We start from the raw sequence: 17576 nt of genomic DNA on the forward strand, positions 1-17576 counted from the left end.
AGTGATAATTTCTCCACTTTCTCACCATGATATAATTGCAACAAAGTTGTATTCTATTTGAGGCTTTGAATTTTTGATAGGTTGTTATGCGAATATAACTTGAAATCTAATTTACTAAACTAAAAATAAACTTAGCTACTACTAGAAAATATTTTTTACAAAGCAGAGCCATTTGACATCTTTATTCACTACTTATAGAATTTCGCTTTCTCCTACCAGTTTTTAAATTTTTCCGAAAAGTGGCTACACCGGATCCTAACTCCTGATTAATACAAGAAAACACAAAATTATTAATACAAAAATTTGGCATTTTTGTAAATGAAGTAAGTAATGTTAAAGTATCGATTGATTACCGTTAGTTTTTTTTTATATTTTAAGTGATAGCAAGATTCAAGCTCTGAAATTAAAATTTTATTTTAAGAGCTATCATTTAAAATAAACTTACGTGAATTTTAGCTACCATAAGCAACAATTAACCGGATTGGTGTATGCAATACATAACGAATGCCAATAATTAATAAATTAAATTGGCAAATTCCAAAAAAAAAAAAGAAAAAAAAAAAGCAACTGTCATTTCAATATTTCTTCAACCACTACATTGTAAACTTTATTAGATTTGTGTTTGCAGCGTTTTTCCTTTTCCTACGTTGTAGTGTATAATGATACCGAGGGAAACCCGTGATTGCGAGATTATAATAAATACCACGATATCTCTGTGTAAATGTACCAGCTGCCTATCTTGTCATTCTGAGAGCATTTATCAATATCTTTCACTCCAATGAATCAATTACAATAGTATTAAAGGTATTCAAACAAACATTAAAGCTGGAAAAAGTAAATAAAATAAAAGATATGTGAGTTTGTAAGACAGCACTTCTTCAGTGGACACACAGTCTTACTTAAAAAATTTTAAGAATATTGTTATTGGTCAAATTCTTAGATTTAAATTTATATGTAATAATAAAACAGATTTTCTATCAGCTATTGGGACTTTCAGGATTACCTTCAAGAATAATAATTTTCCTTTTAATTACTATAATCATGATGTTTTAATTCAAAATATTTTAATTGCATTCAAACAGTTTGGCCGATATTGAAGCCCGCATAAATAGGCCTATGCTGTGAAATTAAGGATTTCTTTTTCCAAAGCAGGTGGCAGCACTTGAAAAGTTTTTTTGCTCATTGAATATTTTTGGTATCGTTGTTCAAGATTTTCAAATGGATGTCAGCACTTGATTCGTTTATAATATTTTCTTAGTGATTCGGCAATTTATTTTATTTTGATTCGGTTTATCCAACTGTTACTGTAACTATTTATAAGTAGACGTTTTATTTTCAAGTCTTACTATGTGCACTTTTGAGTAGTATTTGGTGGCTCATTATTTTTCTTTGCTTTTCAATTCTGGTAATAATTTTCTTATTTGTCTTCTCTTCCTTTGTCTTTGTTATCCTCGGGGCACTGTCAGTTTTGGATTTTCCTCTGACAACAGAAAGGCTCCTGTGTGTTTGTAAGCAGTGTGTCCTGATAAAGTGCTGTTTTACAAACACACTTATCTTTTATTTCATTTACTTTTTCCTGCTTTAATGTTTGTTTGAATTTGGTGTTAGCTGCTTTAGGCGCTTTTCCATTTTGATGTAATGTTTCAATTGTTAATATACTTTTTTGTCTCTTTTGTTTTTGTAAATTGGATTCATTTTCTGAATAGTATTAATGGATCGTCTTCTCACGGGGATTGATAATTTTTAGATTACTGGCAAAGAAAATATTCATATTTACTCATTTTTGGGAAAAACTAACTATCAATTTTTATAAATGTATATATTTTTTTCTGAATTAGCGGCTATAAAATTTCCTTGAATAAATAATTATTAAATATGGAGGGAAGAAAATTTAGCTTCTGCAACGAGACAACGTACGAAATCCAATGCAGGGGCAAGATAAGAAGAAAATTCATTGTATGTAAAAAACAAGAAAAACAAACAAATTGAGTTATAATAATAGAAGTAAATGATGCAATGAATGGTACATAAATCACACATTTCCTTAAAAAAAGGTTACTTTAATTTGCCAATTGCCCTCGTAAAACAGTTTTAGAAGGAAACAAGGAACGGGCAATATTTCGGAATTATTACCCGTTAATATTAATATTAACAAAGGAAAGGGTAATATTTCATGTTATTTAGGCTAAAAAAAGGCAAAAAAAAAAAAAAAGCAATGTGAACAAAGTACAAATGAAAGTACATAAATTGTCACACTATAGTTTCAGTTCTATAAGCAAGAACCTTATTCAATGCCTAAACGTCAAATGAAGGTAGAGAAGTGAAGCGAGAAACACCTGACAAAGGTGTAACCAATAGTTTGTGCAAGGAAATGACAGAGGAGAAATACGAAACAGGTGTGAGGATATAAGAAACAGGTGTGAGGGAAGAAACAATGGGGAAATATGAAACAGGTGGGGGATCACCTGGCACTTGTTTTTTTTTTTTTAAATCTTCCTATTGTACTTTCCTTGATCAAACTTATTCCTTTGTGCTTGATCCCTATTGCTTAAATCACTTTACAAGTGCACGTCTATTTACTTCTCAACCTTCATTTGATGTTTAGACACTAAGGAAGGTTCTTGTTTGTATAATTGAAATTAAAGTATGTAAATTCATGCACTTTCATTTGTGCTTTATTCACATTGTTTTCTGCCTTAGCTTTAGAACAGTTCTGAAAGAAAAGTTAAAAATTTATAAATGAATCCAACCATACTAACTTACTTGAAAAACAAGTCTCCTTTACTCCAGCGAAGGTGACCATTACCACTGCATGTTAAATTTGGAATTAAACTAATATTTGCATTTTTTGGGTCATTGTAAAATAATTCTAAACCATGTCCAAAAACAGTAACTGCACGTTCAAGCTCGTCAAACAGTCTATACATTGTTGTATTGTAGTATACTCCTAAAATATTAAAATTGTCATTTAATGAGTTGCATTAGAGAAGGGACTCAAAATCTATTGGGTTTTCTTTTTGATAGATGCAGCTTCAGCAGTATGCCCCCCCTTCGGATCTTGATCAATTCTGTTTCAAGATTAGTGAGAGTAGTTGATACTCAGTGGTTAATCCCTTCAAGCCTTTTTAAGCTATTATCACCACGTGCACATTAGCACGTGCGCAGTTAGGTGCGTGTTTTAAAAAGAAGGAAAAAAGGCTTCGATATATTCGATATATTTATAAAATTATTTATAGAAAAAAGGTAATAGAAACAAAAAAAAAATGCTTTTGAAAAAATATAATCGAAAGTTCAGATCAAGAGAAATCAAAGCATACGCTGATGTATTTTAAGGTTAAATGCTACTGCCCAACATCTATTATCCGAAATACCTACACTAATAATTTTTTTTCTTTTTAAAAGTAAAGTGCCACTGCTCATGAGCCCTTGCGCAGTATAACGGACATTGATGGTTTTTTTTTAAGGTAAAGATCTACTGTCCGGTTTACATTAACTTGGTACATCTTATACTGATGATTTTAAGGTTAATTGTCTCCACCCGTTAAATAATATTTGCCTGGTATAATCCGCCTTCTAAAATTCTACGCTGCCGGGTACCGGTATATCGCATAAAACAGACGGCATAACAGCGCCTACCATCAGTTAAGCCTTTCAAATGATCGATCTGAAGCATCAGTTGTGCTTGCGCGACCAAGGGTGCTGCGAATAGCTTATAGAGTCTAATAATAGCACCGTTGGTGCGATTAACATCGACTTAGTTAATATGACCCACTTAAAGCTGAAAGATGACCCACCGTTGATTGTAATTTTCTTTCTTTGAACAAGGTGAAGATGGGTAAAACATTGCCTAATGCACCAAAAATTGCAAATATCTCTCCTGAAAATAAAGTACCATCCCACGCAAAGCGTGCTGGTAAATTAAACTCAGAGCTGCACTGATAATCCAACTGGGATTGTCCTGCGGCTTATGCTCTGCCGATTGCAAAACTTATCTTGTTAGTTTTAGATCATTCTTGTATTATTATATAAAATGAGGTGCATTCAAAGTAATAATAATTTCAATGCGTTGAATGAATCTAGATTAACGTTTTTTTGTTTTTAAAACATTATTGATAAAATACGAAAATTTTCGATGAAACGATTTTCTCTTAATTCTTAGTATTTCTTGAATTACATCTGTTTTAAATTTTCTACTATATTTTGCTGATTTTAAATAATGTAAAAACCCTGATTATCGTAATACAAATAAAATGTTTAGGCAGAAATTTAAAGCTTAAAATCTGAGAATACTTTATAAATAAAGTGATGTTAAGCATATTGCGTCTTGCACGTCAATTTAAATATTATAGAGAATGAAATCCCGATTAAAGACTTCAGGCGTAAAAATTGGTAGCACGCAAACTTTCAAAATTTTACCTGCCTATTGTTAATAAATAATTAAATTTAACACAAACGGATAATTAATATTTACTTCTGACTCAAGCTTTCTTTTGGCTCAAGTGGTACGAGTTTCGGTCGAGAAATGGCAGATACTGCAGGTACATCAGTGTTCACGAATGCAGGACTCAATACAGGAATAGGGACTCAATTTCATAAGGATGCAAGCCATCTCCACAATATTTGCAATGTTTTTTTTCAACGCCCTTGTCGTCATATGACTAATCACTTTACAGCAAATAACCTGTCTGTTATGAGTTTTTGTAAGTTATTCTTTATTTTAAGGTTCAGTTTTGTTTATTTTTTAGACAGCATCTTTATGCAAATCATGAAAATAGCGTAACTTGAGAATATAAAGAAAAGCTACAGTTTTGGGGAAATTAAATGTGATAGTGATTTAATTTATTTATATTTAATAAGTTGCTAGTCACTGTATAGTTTAGTCTTAAAAATATTGCAAAATTTGAAAATTATCAATTGATTATTTTATGAATTTATTCCAGAAGGAGAAATCTCGCTGGATTGTGGATCGGTAAAAATTTAAATAATTATTACTTATTTACGATTTCCCCTTGTTCTAAAGATCGCATTATTTTTCTATAACATCATGGCACATAAAGTTTTAAATTATATCTTTACTTCGAGTTTAAGACGATTCAATTGTATTCTCTTTTATTTTTCTTGACTATAAAACTTCGAATAACACCATTTACCTAGTGCTGCGGAAATGAATATAGATTGTGCTGCTCTCTTTTGAATTACGCTTTTACTACTTGAGTAGAAAACTGTTTTGAACTTTTGATGAAAACTGTTGTTGAATGTGAAAATTTATGAACAGTTGCGAGTTACTATTTTTATAAGAGGTGTGTTTCCACTTTTTACTCTCGAGGTCTTCAATTTTTCAAGTTCTTTTTCTCGTTAATTAAATTTCGTATGTTAGACAGACCTGAAAGCGAGACGGAAAAGAGAAAATACTAGTAGAAGAACTATTTCAATATTAGATAATATTCGGAAGGAGTTAAACTATTCTTCAGAATAAACAATTCACTGAAAATAATATTATTCGGTGAAGAAGCAATTCAATATAAAAATTGTATCAGTTAAAAATAATTGGTAGCTATGGATTTTTATTATTCACCAAAAAAAGCTAAAAAATGAAATTCATTTTGACCAGTTTTTACTCTTTTCCGTCTTGATCTATATTAATTTTCAGCCCTGATGCTAGATCACATTTTCCAAAAAAAAAAAAAAAAAAAAAAAAAAAAAATTCAGACAAATTAGAATTATTATAGTGATGACACAAAAAGGATTGTACTTTTGATTACTACTTAACCGGTTAACGCCCAGCGTCATATATTTAGGACAGTTCCTTTTTTCAAAGACATTCATAGAGATGGGAAACTTTTTTTCAGTATTTTCATTTATCTGGGTGAATTAAAGAACTTTCAGATACCACAATGATTTAGTTATTTCTGATTAGATCTAGAATTCTAAGGAACAAGTACTTTTTAATCTATCAAAGACTTTTTGAATGCCTTAACAGTAGAAAAACCAATTAATTTCGATAATATATTATACCACTTTTACCATAAAACCACTTTTTGTATCATTTCAATTTATAAATTCGGGACAAAACGGGTTAAAGCCGTACTCATGTGAAGTTATTAATTAATAATTACGAGAATGCAACTTTTTTCATTCAGAGCAATTGGATCCATATTTACCTAACATTCCAGGTGGGAACTGTCCAGGTGGTGTTTCCAAACTGGTCCCCACGACTGATTGAGCAGCAATCCAAACATAATGTTTCCCAGTGAGACCAAGATCGTGTGCAGCTGCCATTATCTCTACAGCCTCGTACCTTGCAGCAAATAAAAGTATGATTCTTGCTTCACTTTCAGCCAGATCCTCCATTTCGGCACGGATTGGAATTCTTTCGGTCTCTTTTAGAGCCAAATATTTTACAATGATGAATCTGACAGATTAAATAAAAAGAATAGAGATATTTAGGAAACACAAATCCCCTGTCCTTCATGACAGTTATTTGTGACTTATTTCTTTTTATTTCAATTACACTGTTGAATTTATATTACTTAATTTTATAGAAACACGTTTTAAAAGCGTAACTAAAAGCAAAATAAACATGTAAATTCAGATAGCTTTACAATGTTTTAGTGATTTTACAGATCTTAAAATGTCTGATTACAGACGCTTTTATTTTTCAAAAAACTGTGATTTTTCTTGATGAGGAATTTAGGGCCATCTACATATTAGAAAAGGGCAAAACACAACTTAAAAGTAAACAACGAATGTTACGAGCTCACAACAGATTTAATAATAGCATATTATTTGCTAAAATACGTTATTTCTAATGGCAAAAGAGCCTCTGAAAAACTGCTTTAACCCCTTGGGGACGGGTGATTCATAAAAGCATTCGTGCAAAATCTGAATCAGGATGTAAATAAATAAAAAATGGTAACTGAAATGTAGGCGTTGCTAATTTGACAGACTTACTTTGCTTTTACTTTAATTATTGTTAGTTTAATCATATATAAAATCAATGTTAGTTCAAAGTATAACTAAATAATTTTATTTGGAACTAAAGTAATGGTGAATTAAATAAATCAAACAATTATAACCATGCCCACAAATAAACTGCTAAAGAACTACTTTGGTTTCCAGCTTTATCTTTTTACCCTGATTGATACTGTTTTATGCTGGCTCGTATGTGTGACAGTCGGCGCGAAAGGGTTAAGTTAAAATGCGTCTCCCATATTTACGATTTATTTGTCTGTAGATTACATTATCTACAAACATTATCTACAAACATTACATTATCTACAAGATTACATTATCTACAAAATCTAGAGAAAGTAACCGAAAGGAAATAATTTCAAAGTAAACCGGAATAATAAAAAAATATCGCAGTTTATAATTTGTTTCAAAATAATTAATTACTTTATAATAAAGTATAATCTGCTTAATTTTTCACTTTCGTAAGTTGATAATTTACTTGAGTTTGCCACGATAAATGTACCAAAATATCTGATATTTCCTCAACTCTTTATAAGTTGGCCACCTTTCTAATTGAGCTATTATGTTAATGCAATGCAGATGATCAACTTATGCCTATTTCACTGTATTTATGTAAATCTAAGAATGCCGATAAATTAATTGACAGAATGGTTACACGTTATTAAAATATAATACAGAAAATATTAAAAAAAGACTCACTTGAATTCGTTATTCAGCGTCTTTATGATATCTCGAATTGCTCTGACAAAATCTTCATGGCCACCAATTTGTGTCGTCACAACTGCAAAAGTATGCCAAGAGTAACGTCGCAAAATGCTAAGCATTGCTTCTGCTTGGTGTTCTACAGAGGGGGCAATTTGTAAAATCTTTGAGTCTGCCACTTTCTGAAAAATAGAGAAAAATTGCTGTTAAGAACGAATTTGGTTTCACAATTTCCTAAGAAAAATAAATTTTCAATATATCGAAATTTTATGACAGAAAATAATACTATACAGTGAACTTAGGAAATTTTATGTCCACTGAGAGTTTTTATTAAGAATATATAATCAATTAAAATAATATATAAGCGAAATTATTTTTAGATAAACGAAGATATTTTTTAATGCAAAATTTTTTGATTTGACTGGAAAGTTCCCGAGTTATAGCAAAACACGCAAAGCTTGATATCTGATTTTAAAAATTTAAGTTTTTAACAGATTTCCTGACTTAACTATTAAGACCCCATATTTCAGATTAAGACTATTCCCACATTTTAGAAGTCAAAAATATAAGTAAGATTTCCCGGACAAAGCACGTTTAGTGTCTGATTCCGTAACCTAATTAAAATTCAGTATTAATTAATTGGCATATCTGATGTCAAATCTTTAAATCACTACGTTAAACTCAGATCTGCGAATTATAAATTATTTAATTTCATACTTTTTAACCCACTGTACATATAATGTTTTTGGGGTGATAAGTCACACTTTTTCCAATTACGAAATTTCACTTGGAATTAATTCTTAGTATGGTTTCCACATAAATACTTTGGATGCTACTGGAGTTTACACTTGATAACAGCACACTACATATAACATACTATTACTATGTTATACCTTATTATTCAAGAATTAGTTCCCAAATCGCGAAAATTGTGAATGTATTTAAGTTTTAAATCGTTTTTTTCTCCTGAGAACAAAATAAATTTCACCAATCTTGAAGAGCACAGCGTTGATGTTTATAGCTATGATCTTTAACAGCATGGGTTTTCATATATTTTATAAACTGAAAGTATCCTTGAACTTCTACTTAAGGATGATGAAAGACAAGTTTAAAATTAGAATACTAAACATCTTCAATGCATTACATAGCTGAAATTCAAATCATAGTTTTGAGATTACATCTGCTAAAATAACTCAACATTGCTCTTTAGCCACTGATTTCTGGGAATCATTTCACATTTTGAAAGAATTTCACATTCACTTTCGGAGCAAGAAATATATGTAGTGTAATTTTAAGAAACAAAATTTAGTTTAAATCAATTGCGGAAGCTTTTGAATGCGAGAACAATGGCCTTTACCTCCTAGTATTGTAATAGTATCCAGTTGAAGACCAATAAAAAAATAAAAAGCAAATTTAAATTAAGCAATTATTTTAATCGAATACAATCGATGTTAAAGTATTTAAAAACCGTCGTTGAACAGCCGAACTAAGTTTGAGTTCACGAGTACCAATGTTTAATTCCGTAGCCTTGTAATTTCAACTCAATTCAGAAGACAAGGGAACTCCTGGATCAAGTATTGGGAGAAATTCGCCTTCGCGGATGGCTTTTTGATGGAACAAACCTGCATTTGCATTACATGGGGTGGAATACCGCGAAAATCTCCTACGGTTCACCTAACGGCTAGGGGGCTCTAACCTGTTATCCTTCTATCATTGAGGATGGGGAAAGTATTTATTGTTATTTTCTACTCAATGCATATTGTGGTTAACAAGAAGTCTATACAAAATGTAGATCTCCGTTAGTTTTATTATTTTCTTTACTATTTTTAAATAATTTATTTTGAACACTAAGCATAATTGGCAATCGCAAAAAATTAAAAAAAAGTTAAAAAAATAAAAAAATAGTTTAATAGTTCTTCGCCCGGCAAACTGAAAAGTACCACTTTTTTACCATCACCTTTATGATCGAATGACAAGGAGTCCATTACAAAATGTATTTTTCCTGTTTATCAGAACTGAAATTTTTTATATTGCTCAAATATTTACATCTATTGAATCTACTTGCATTGAAAGGCTTTATCACCGATAAAAGTATTCATAATAAAATTCGTACATTTTAAATTCTCCAGCATTTAAAACCAAGACCATAAAAATCCAAAAACAGAACAGTAAAGATTGCAATGTAAGTGAAATAAAAATTTTTTTCATAGTGATATAACCATTTGAAAAAGAAACACTACATTTTTTTGCTCAGTCTGAATGAAAGGTAAATAAATTGTTCAAAGAAAAGCTTTTAATTTAATTTTCTTACTTAGTATTCTTTCAATTAAATTTAATAAATTAAATTTCAGGATGGTATAAAAAGAAAAGATTTGACTTTCGTTTTGTTTTTACTGTTTTTCATCGAAAGGAAAAAAAATTTCAAATATTAAATTTATTTCATAATGATAATAATAAACTGACTGATGCAATTTAAAACTTAATGAGATTTCAGAAGTTGTGAATGGGGTGAAAATCAGCTTTTGTAGGAGCTAAGGAGATGTTTATCTTCTTGAAAAAGAAACAAAAACATTCACAGTTTACTTTTCTAAATGAATTAATTCTTTTTTTTTAATTGACGAAACTTCTAAATTTACAAAAAATAAGTCTTTTTAAAACTTTGAAAAAATAAATAGAAACACAAAGCTTTAAAAGTGTTTTTTTTATTCGATACTAAATGAAATGTTTAACTATTTTTTTAAACTATTATTTAAATGTACTATTTTTTACATCCGTTACTTTTAAATCTATCAAAACTAATATTCTGCTTTAATCAAATCATATTAAGTTAAAAAAGTTAAGTACGTAAAAGATAAATAATAGTTTTGTTACCCCATAGACAATTGTATTTAATATAGACGTTTGAAATATTTCTAATATATTTTTACTGGCTATTCGAGGTATGACGGAGGTTTAGTTTCTCCATCAGTAGCCGCCAATATTCGTATAGTGAATTTCATTTTAATTCATTATTGTTCGTATTGGCCATTAATAAAAGTAAATGGATGAAACAAAATGAAAGTCTCCAGGAAATAAATATGAATCGTGAATATGAAAATCCAATTTATTAAGCAATATTTCTTGAAGATTATAGAGAATGGCCATCAATACAAATCATCATAATAATTACCAATTATCAAAAATAAATCCCTTGAAGGGATCAAGGAAATATAACTTCCACATCAAGAAGTTTTTTTTGTTAGCATTTTTTTACGATTGCATATATTTTTAAACCGTTAGGATGACTGGGACAAGAGCGCTCCAAAGGGAACTGGTCCACCTGGTCACCACAAATTTTGAATACCAAGTGAATATAATAATTCCCAATGGACGTAGAAAGTATGGGTAGGAGATCCATAATTTGGCGATTTATCATAATATATCATAGCCAAAACAAAGCCAACCAGCATATCAATATGGGTTAAAAAGAATACCTTGGCGATCACGAGTCGCCAACAAATTTATGAGAATTATTACAACCATGCAACCGAAACATTTAGCCGTTGGAAATTTTGACTAAAAAGTTATAAATAGATTTTTGTTTTCGATTAGAAGCGACAGTGAATTGATAAGTCTGCCTAGCAATGAAATAAAAAAAAGTACCCGTTACATATTGATCTAGAAGAGAAGAAATAAATATTTTATGTTCGTTTAAAAAGATTAAGTCTTTGATTTATTTTAAATATAATTCTTCTATTAATAAAAATAAGCTTAAGTAATGAAAGATATTTTAAAAGATAGGAGATAAATATGTAATGCCAATTGTGGCATCACCATACCCTCCAACTTATGAGGATTTTGAAAATAATTCTTTCTAGTGGTAACGAACCAAAGTAGAAATTTTTAAACCAAATGGATATCTCAGAAAACTTTTATCAGAACTTAAGAATCTAGCCATATGGCCTGCACTTTAATAAGTAATAGTGGACAAGTTACGCTAAAATGAATTTCTTTTAAATATTAAGACATTAATTTTGCTACCGTCTGAAAAGAAGATTTCTGAAACTACGGAAATTCCGTAGCAGTTGGAGGGTATGTATCACACGAGGTTTGTGAGTTGATAGTTTAAAAAATGTGGATTGCTTACAGAAGTGTCACTATTATGTAGGATTTTATGTTTAATCGCAGTTAAATCGGTTGTTCGTTTAATCTCTTAAAAATCAAACTTAAACCATTAAGTTGTCTACTTGCAACGTAGTAAATGATTCACTGAAATTAGGTGCTCTTTTTCACTTGCCAATATCAGGGATTTTACAAACTTTTTCGTTCATAGTTTTATTGACAGCACAAAGTGAAACATTAAGTTTTTCCCTAATTTCATTTCAGCTGCCATTTATATGCAGATCAGGTTCTCCTATCCCCCGGGTAATATTTATCCTGCAAAGTTCATTTCCAATTTAATTAAATTCCCCGTTGGTTAGGGAAGACGCAATTTGAAACTTCCCTTTTTTAGTGATAAAGCCATATTCGTGGTTCGAGTTGCCTGACATCTTTCCGATTCAAAATAAATGAAGTATGTTGTTTACACCTGAACTTCCAAACTTTGTTGCACTTTTCAGAACAGTTTATGGGGTTTGCGTTCTCAGAATCTATTTAAACAAATAAAATGAACTATACGAGACAGGCTAAAGAGGAAAAAAAATTATGACAATTCTTCAAAAGTACAGCACTTATTTTTGTGACTGAATTGGCTTAAAACCAATGACTTGCCTCTTGCCAAGAGGATGAAGCAACATTATAATAGTCAATACTGATTAAACAGTTGTTGCATAAATCCCAGCGTATTTCTACATTTAAGTTGATAAAAGATGATTAACCGTTTATATGATTTGTAACGATTATAATATCAAAATGTAGATGCTTAATTTTTATTAAACTTAAAAAATTAAGAATATTTGCTATAATCCCATCAACTATAAATAAATGACTTAATTTTAGAGCTCTTACATATAAACAATGTTTATGAAGTTACGAAGCGTGTAACATTATGTATTGTTCGTTCATCAGGAGTTGTCACTTGGTTCCACCTCCTCGGACGAAGAGTTCATTTAAGGGCGGGGAATATAGGGAGAAAAGTCCTCGCGCTTGAAATTGAGACAACCCTTATTGCTCGCCAAAAGTAAGCGGGGAATTCTTTTTCAGTCCCTTACTTCTCTTTATCATCTGCTATTATATATTTCGTTACTCTAGCTAATTAAATATATTGCTGCAAAATGTCTAAAAAAGGACATACTATTCACTCAAAAGAAAGAAATGTCATTAAATTTATGAAATATTTAATGTTAAAAAATGCAAATAAAAATTGCAAAATAAATATTTATGACATACGATTGCCAAATAGCAACCTTGTCCCAAAACATCCTTCTCCCAAAAATAGCGAAATAGTATCGTCGGATACCACGTGATGAAGGCGGAGCCAAGTGCCAACTCCTGGTAAACGAACTATAATTGTCTTGATATATTCACTAAGTTCATAGCCAAATTTTTAAATTGCAATAAAACAGCTATTTCTGAGCATCGCTGAATTTAAAATTCGACAAGGATTCTTAGAAAACATAGATTTTTTTTTAAGTAAAGATAATTTAGTTAAATAAAAGCAATCGTTCAATTGAAGTACAAAGTACATAATAAGGAAGCGTCCATGGTAATGTAAGATGACATTTCTGGCCATGGGTTGCAATTCTTAATCCTTTCGATGTACCATGCTTTTTTTCAAGTTCAAATGCTGTAATGAACCCCCATGTATTTTAGAAAGTTGTTTTTAATTAAATGTACTTAAAATGACAATGTAAAAATAATTATTATAACTTATTGAGGCGTTATCATTAGATTAATAATAGCATTTTAATTAAAATTTTATGGTTTTACGTTTTAGAACCATTTACTAATAAATTACATAATTGTCTATGTACCTCATTAATTGTTCAAACACTCTCAGAGACTAGCATTCCATTTGATTTAACTTATGATTACGTTGCGCAAGAATGGAATATGCTTCTGAATTCAATAAGAAAATTTTAGCTTTCTGCAATCGAAACAATTGATTAATGACCCCTAAAGAACAAGCCGTATCACCAAAAACTTTATTGTGCAGAACTGGCTTAACTTTAGGAGCAATTCAAAGCAAGACTTCCAAGCTTTCCATTTCTCTACAATTAATCACAGCTTGACCTACTTTCTATCGGTCTAAAAGCAATTGAAGGAGTTAGAAGAAAGACATCCAGTGAATTGTTTTTCCTAGCCAAACAGCCATTTAAGATCTCTACAATTCAGTATGAAAAATTCATTCTAAAGATTTTTTTGGTTGATTGGATTATTCTAAATCCTTTGAAATATATACAGTGCACCAAAAAGGAGACGAATAACTCTGAACTTTGGGTCCCTAACTATCTGATTTTCACATACTAGGATTCAATCTTAATGTCTCCAGGAGGTGACTTCAAATATTCTAATTAATAAATGCAGAAGACATTTTAAGTGTTGAAATCAGACACAAAAACGTACTTTCTCTGAATAAACATGCCATTTTTACGATGGGTTTGGATTTCTGATCCATATTATATTGGGGATAGTCGCAATCTGGGATATATGATCCCAATGGTTCAGCCAGGATAGAAGTTTGAACCCCGTAATGTTAATTTTACTGTTTGGGGTTTTCGCTATATTTCGATTACTTCTTAAACAAAATGAAAAATTGTGCTCAAAGCTATAAAACTTGTTTATCAAAAGATAATTCACAGAAAAAAATATTTTTGGTAAATATTTATTATTTTTTATTATTTAATTCTAATTTTGAATTATAAAGAATACAATTTATCACAAAGTTTTGAAGAATGTATTTTTACGTATCAAAATATAAAATATGAGCAAAAGTGGTTGAAAAGTGCCTGAGAAATCAAATTTCAAAAAAGTCAGGTTCTTAGAATTCGATTTCTCAGGAATTATTTGATCAATTTTTCTCATATTGTGCATTTTTCTATATCAAATTACAATCTTTCAAATGAGGTAGAAAATTGTAAACCTTACAGTTCATTTTTTTTTAAATAAAATAGTTAAAAACCACAAATATATACTAAACGTTATTTTTTGCATTGGATTCTATTTGGATAAACGATTTTTATAATTGTGTGTAATAATGTTTCAATTCGCTTAAAAAATTCTCAAGACATAGCGGGATACGCAAAAAGTAAAATTAATATCAACGGGCTCAAAATGTGGAACAAAAATAAAAAAATACTTAAATTTTTTATATAAAATAACTACTTTTTTTTCTAAAAATCACTAATTTAGTGAGGTTGTTTATAACCTTGATGAAATAGCACGTGCTTCATGCTAAATTCTTCACTTTTTTTGCATGATTTTTTGCATCAGCCCAATCAATAAGTAGTACTAGTGACTTGAGAATTACATAAAAATAGCTATCTCTTAGATATAAGCTGATTCGTTTTTGTTAATATTTAAAAAAAATAAGTAAATTGAAACAAAAATTAGAATTGTGTTTGAAAAGAAACTAAAGTAAAATATTTTCCAATTCGCCGAGTTACATTTTGTCTTCATGAAAATAATAAGCCTAAATAACTAAATATCGATTTTAACTATCAATCCAAACAGTGTTAGGCTCTAATTATTTAATTTGGGAGCATTAAATCTATGTCTCTCAGGTATAAACTAAAATCAGATTCTGAAATTGAATAAATCACAAATCAATTGAAAGAGAGATGGAATTTTGGCTGCAAATGAACTAAAGCTATTAAAGTCATATTTCAAGACTTTAAAAGCAACCTAAGATTTAAAACCTCAGACTCTGCAAAAAGTATTTAAATTAGAACGTAATTTTTTATTTGGAAAAGAATCTTAAAATAAAAACGCGCTTTAATTACTGATTTTTAAAGCTCCCCTCTCTTTATTTCAATAATTTTATCAAATTTTTTATTCCGTTAAATCTTAATTTTTTTTCATGCAAAATGTATGAAACTTTCTAACAATTACAAGAATGAACGCTTTAAAAGTAAAATTTGTTTGTAAAACCTTAAAAAAAGGATTTAGCTTTATATTACTAATAAAATTGAATTCACGGTATTTAATGCGCTAAGTGTCACAGGAATTTTTTTATGCTCAATTTTCACGGTATCGCTGTTAATAAATGGGGCAATATATAATCGCTGACATAAGATCTCTAAGTGAGTTAATTCCTTTTTTCCTTTTTGAAAGATTACTTCTTTTTAACTCAAATAAATTCCTTTCATTCTGAAGATTGTTTTGTTTTTTAAATCAATAATAATTGTAGAATTTAAAAATCATTTAGGAAAGTAAGAGGAAAAGAAATATTTATTATTAATAAACTACTTAAGTCACTTCATCTAAGTAGCAAAAAAAACACGTGTTTCTGGTAGCATATGATCAAGAAACCACTTTAGAATTAATTTAAAAAGTCAACTAAAATAAAATTATACTGAAAAGTACAGTTTTCGGTATCCTAACTGGGAAACCAGAATATTTAATCTCGCAAGTATCGTAGCCTTGTAATTTTGAACCCAATCCAGAAGACAAGGGAACTCCTGGATCGAGTATTGGGAGAAATTTGCTTTCGTGGAGGACTTTTTGATGGAGCTAACCCGCATTTGCGTGACATGGAGAGGAAGACCACGAGAACCTCCTACGGTTAGCCTGACGGCGAAGGGACTCTAACTTATGATCCGTCTACAACTGAGGATATTTCACGTCAGCGCTGTGGTCGGTGCTAGCCGGATTCGATTCGTATCGAACTGGCATCGCTGGATTCGGACCCGGTTCACCTCATTGGAAGGCAAACGCTCTATCCCCTGAGCCATCGCGGCATGTATCAGAAGGTTTGTCAGCAAGTAACGTTGTTAATTTAGATAAACTATAAGGCAATGTTTTCAAAATGATAATAACTTGTTGCAAAGCGTATTTCGGGGCAAAATTAGCAGGCGCCCGTGAAAATGTTAAGCTGAAATAATTAATCTGAAGAATAGCTATGTTATGCTGTTTTATAGATTTTCCAGATAGCACTGATGCCTGATGGGGAATTTTTTGAGTAGTTTAAAATTTGGAATAAGACACTTGTTTCTTAAGCAGATTGCAGTAAGCTCTTACACTTTTTTAAATCATTTTAATTCCGTTTTTTTTTTTAGTAATTTTTCAAACTGTAGTTCCTTTTTGGGACACCCAGATAATACTATAATAGATATATTTTTTGCTGATACTACTGGATTAAAGATTTTCAAAAATTCTTTTTTCCGAAACAGATATAGTCAATCGTTAAGAAATCAATATCTTAGGCACCATTAGGACAAAAACAAACCTAAATTGGTAATATTTTTTTCAGTTTAATTCGCTCGCTATGTTTGGAAAATACGCTTATATATTTACATGCATTAACATCCATGCCATTTAGAAAAGTTAGACGATATTTGATGTTTCTGAAGAGACTAAATAAAATGAACTTCCATTATTTAAACAAGTAGATGTGTTAGCCTTTTTTATCAGTATATTGCATTAGAATTTTTAAACATTTTTGCGATATACTGAATTAAAATAATACTTAATAGTTAAAAAAAATTGTAATAACAAAAGGTGCTGAGCACTTACGGGCTAATACTTTTATTGCGTTGCAAATATTCTCGAATTAATTTATTTATGTATAAAAAGAAAATATGTTTAAAATTTTAAAATGAATTAAAAAAGAGGTCTTCTTAGGTTAAAAACAGAAAATGTGGCTAAATCTTTTGCTAAAACTATATTTTAAAAGAATGATTTTTCTTCGCATTTTTGTACTATATTATGAAACGTTTACAAAAGATTCATATTTCTTTATTAAATACTTATTGAAAGGTGAAGTC

The 17576-nt window shown here is 30.0% G+C and overlaps 1 protein-coding gene across 1 annotated transcript in view; it reads right to left on the reverse strand.

Moving 5' to 3' along the window:
* LOC107445025 (glutamate receptor ionotropic, NMDA 2B) overlaps nucleotides 1-17576 on the reverse strand; it is a 256192-nt gene that overhangs the window by 50824 nt on the left and 187792 nt on the right. The window contains exons 4-6 of the mRNA XM_043047036.3: nucleotides 7672-7856; nucleotides 6162-6412; nucleotides 2764-2947 (exon numbers count right to left, since the gene is read on the reverse strand). Of these exons, the coding sequence (XP_042902970.3) occupies nucleotides 2764-2947; nucleotides 6162-6412; nucleotides 7672-7856 (620 nt within the window). The remainder of the gene's footprint in view (nucleotides 1-2763; nucleotides 2948-6161; nucleotides 6413-7671; nucleotides 7857-17576) is intronic.

The sequence above is a fragment of the Parasteatoda tepidariorum genome, chromosome 5, assembly GCF_982258835.1.
Source record: "Parasteatoda tepidariorum strain Cologne lab strain chromosome 5, Ptep-v5.0, whole genome shotgun sequence".
Taxonomy (NCBI): domain Eukaryota; kingdom Metazoa; phylum Arthropoda; class Arachnida; order Araneae; family Theridiidae; genus Parasteatoda; species Parasteatoda tepidariorum.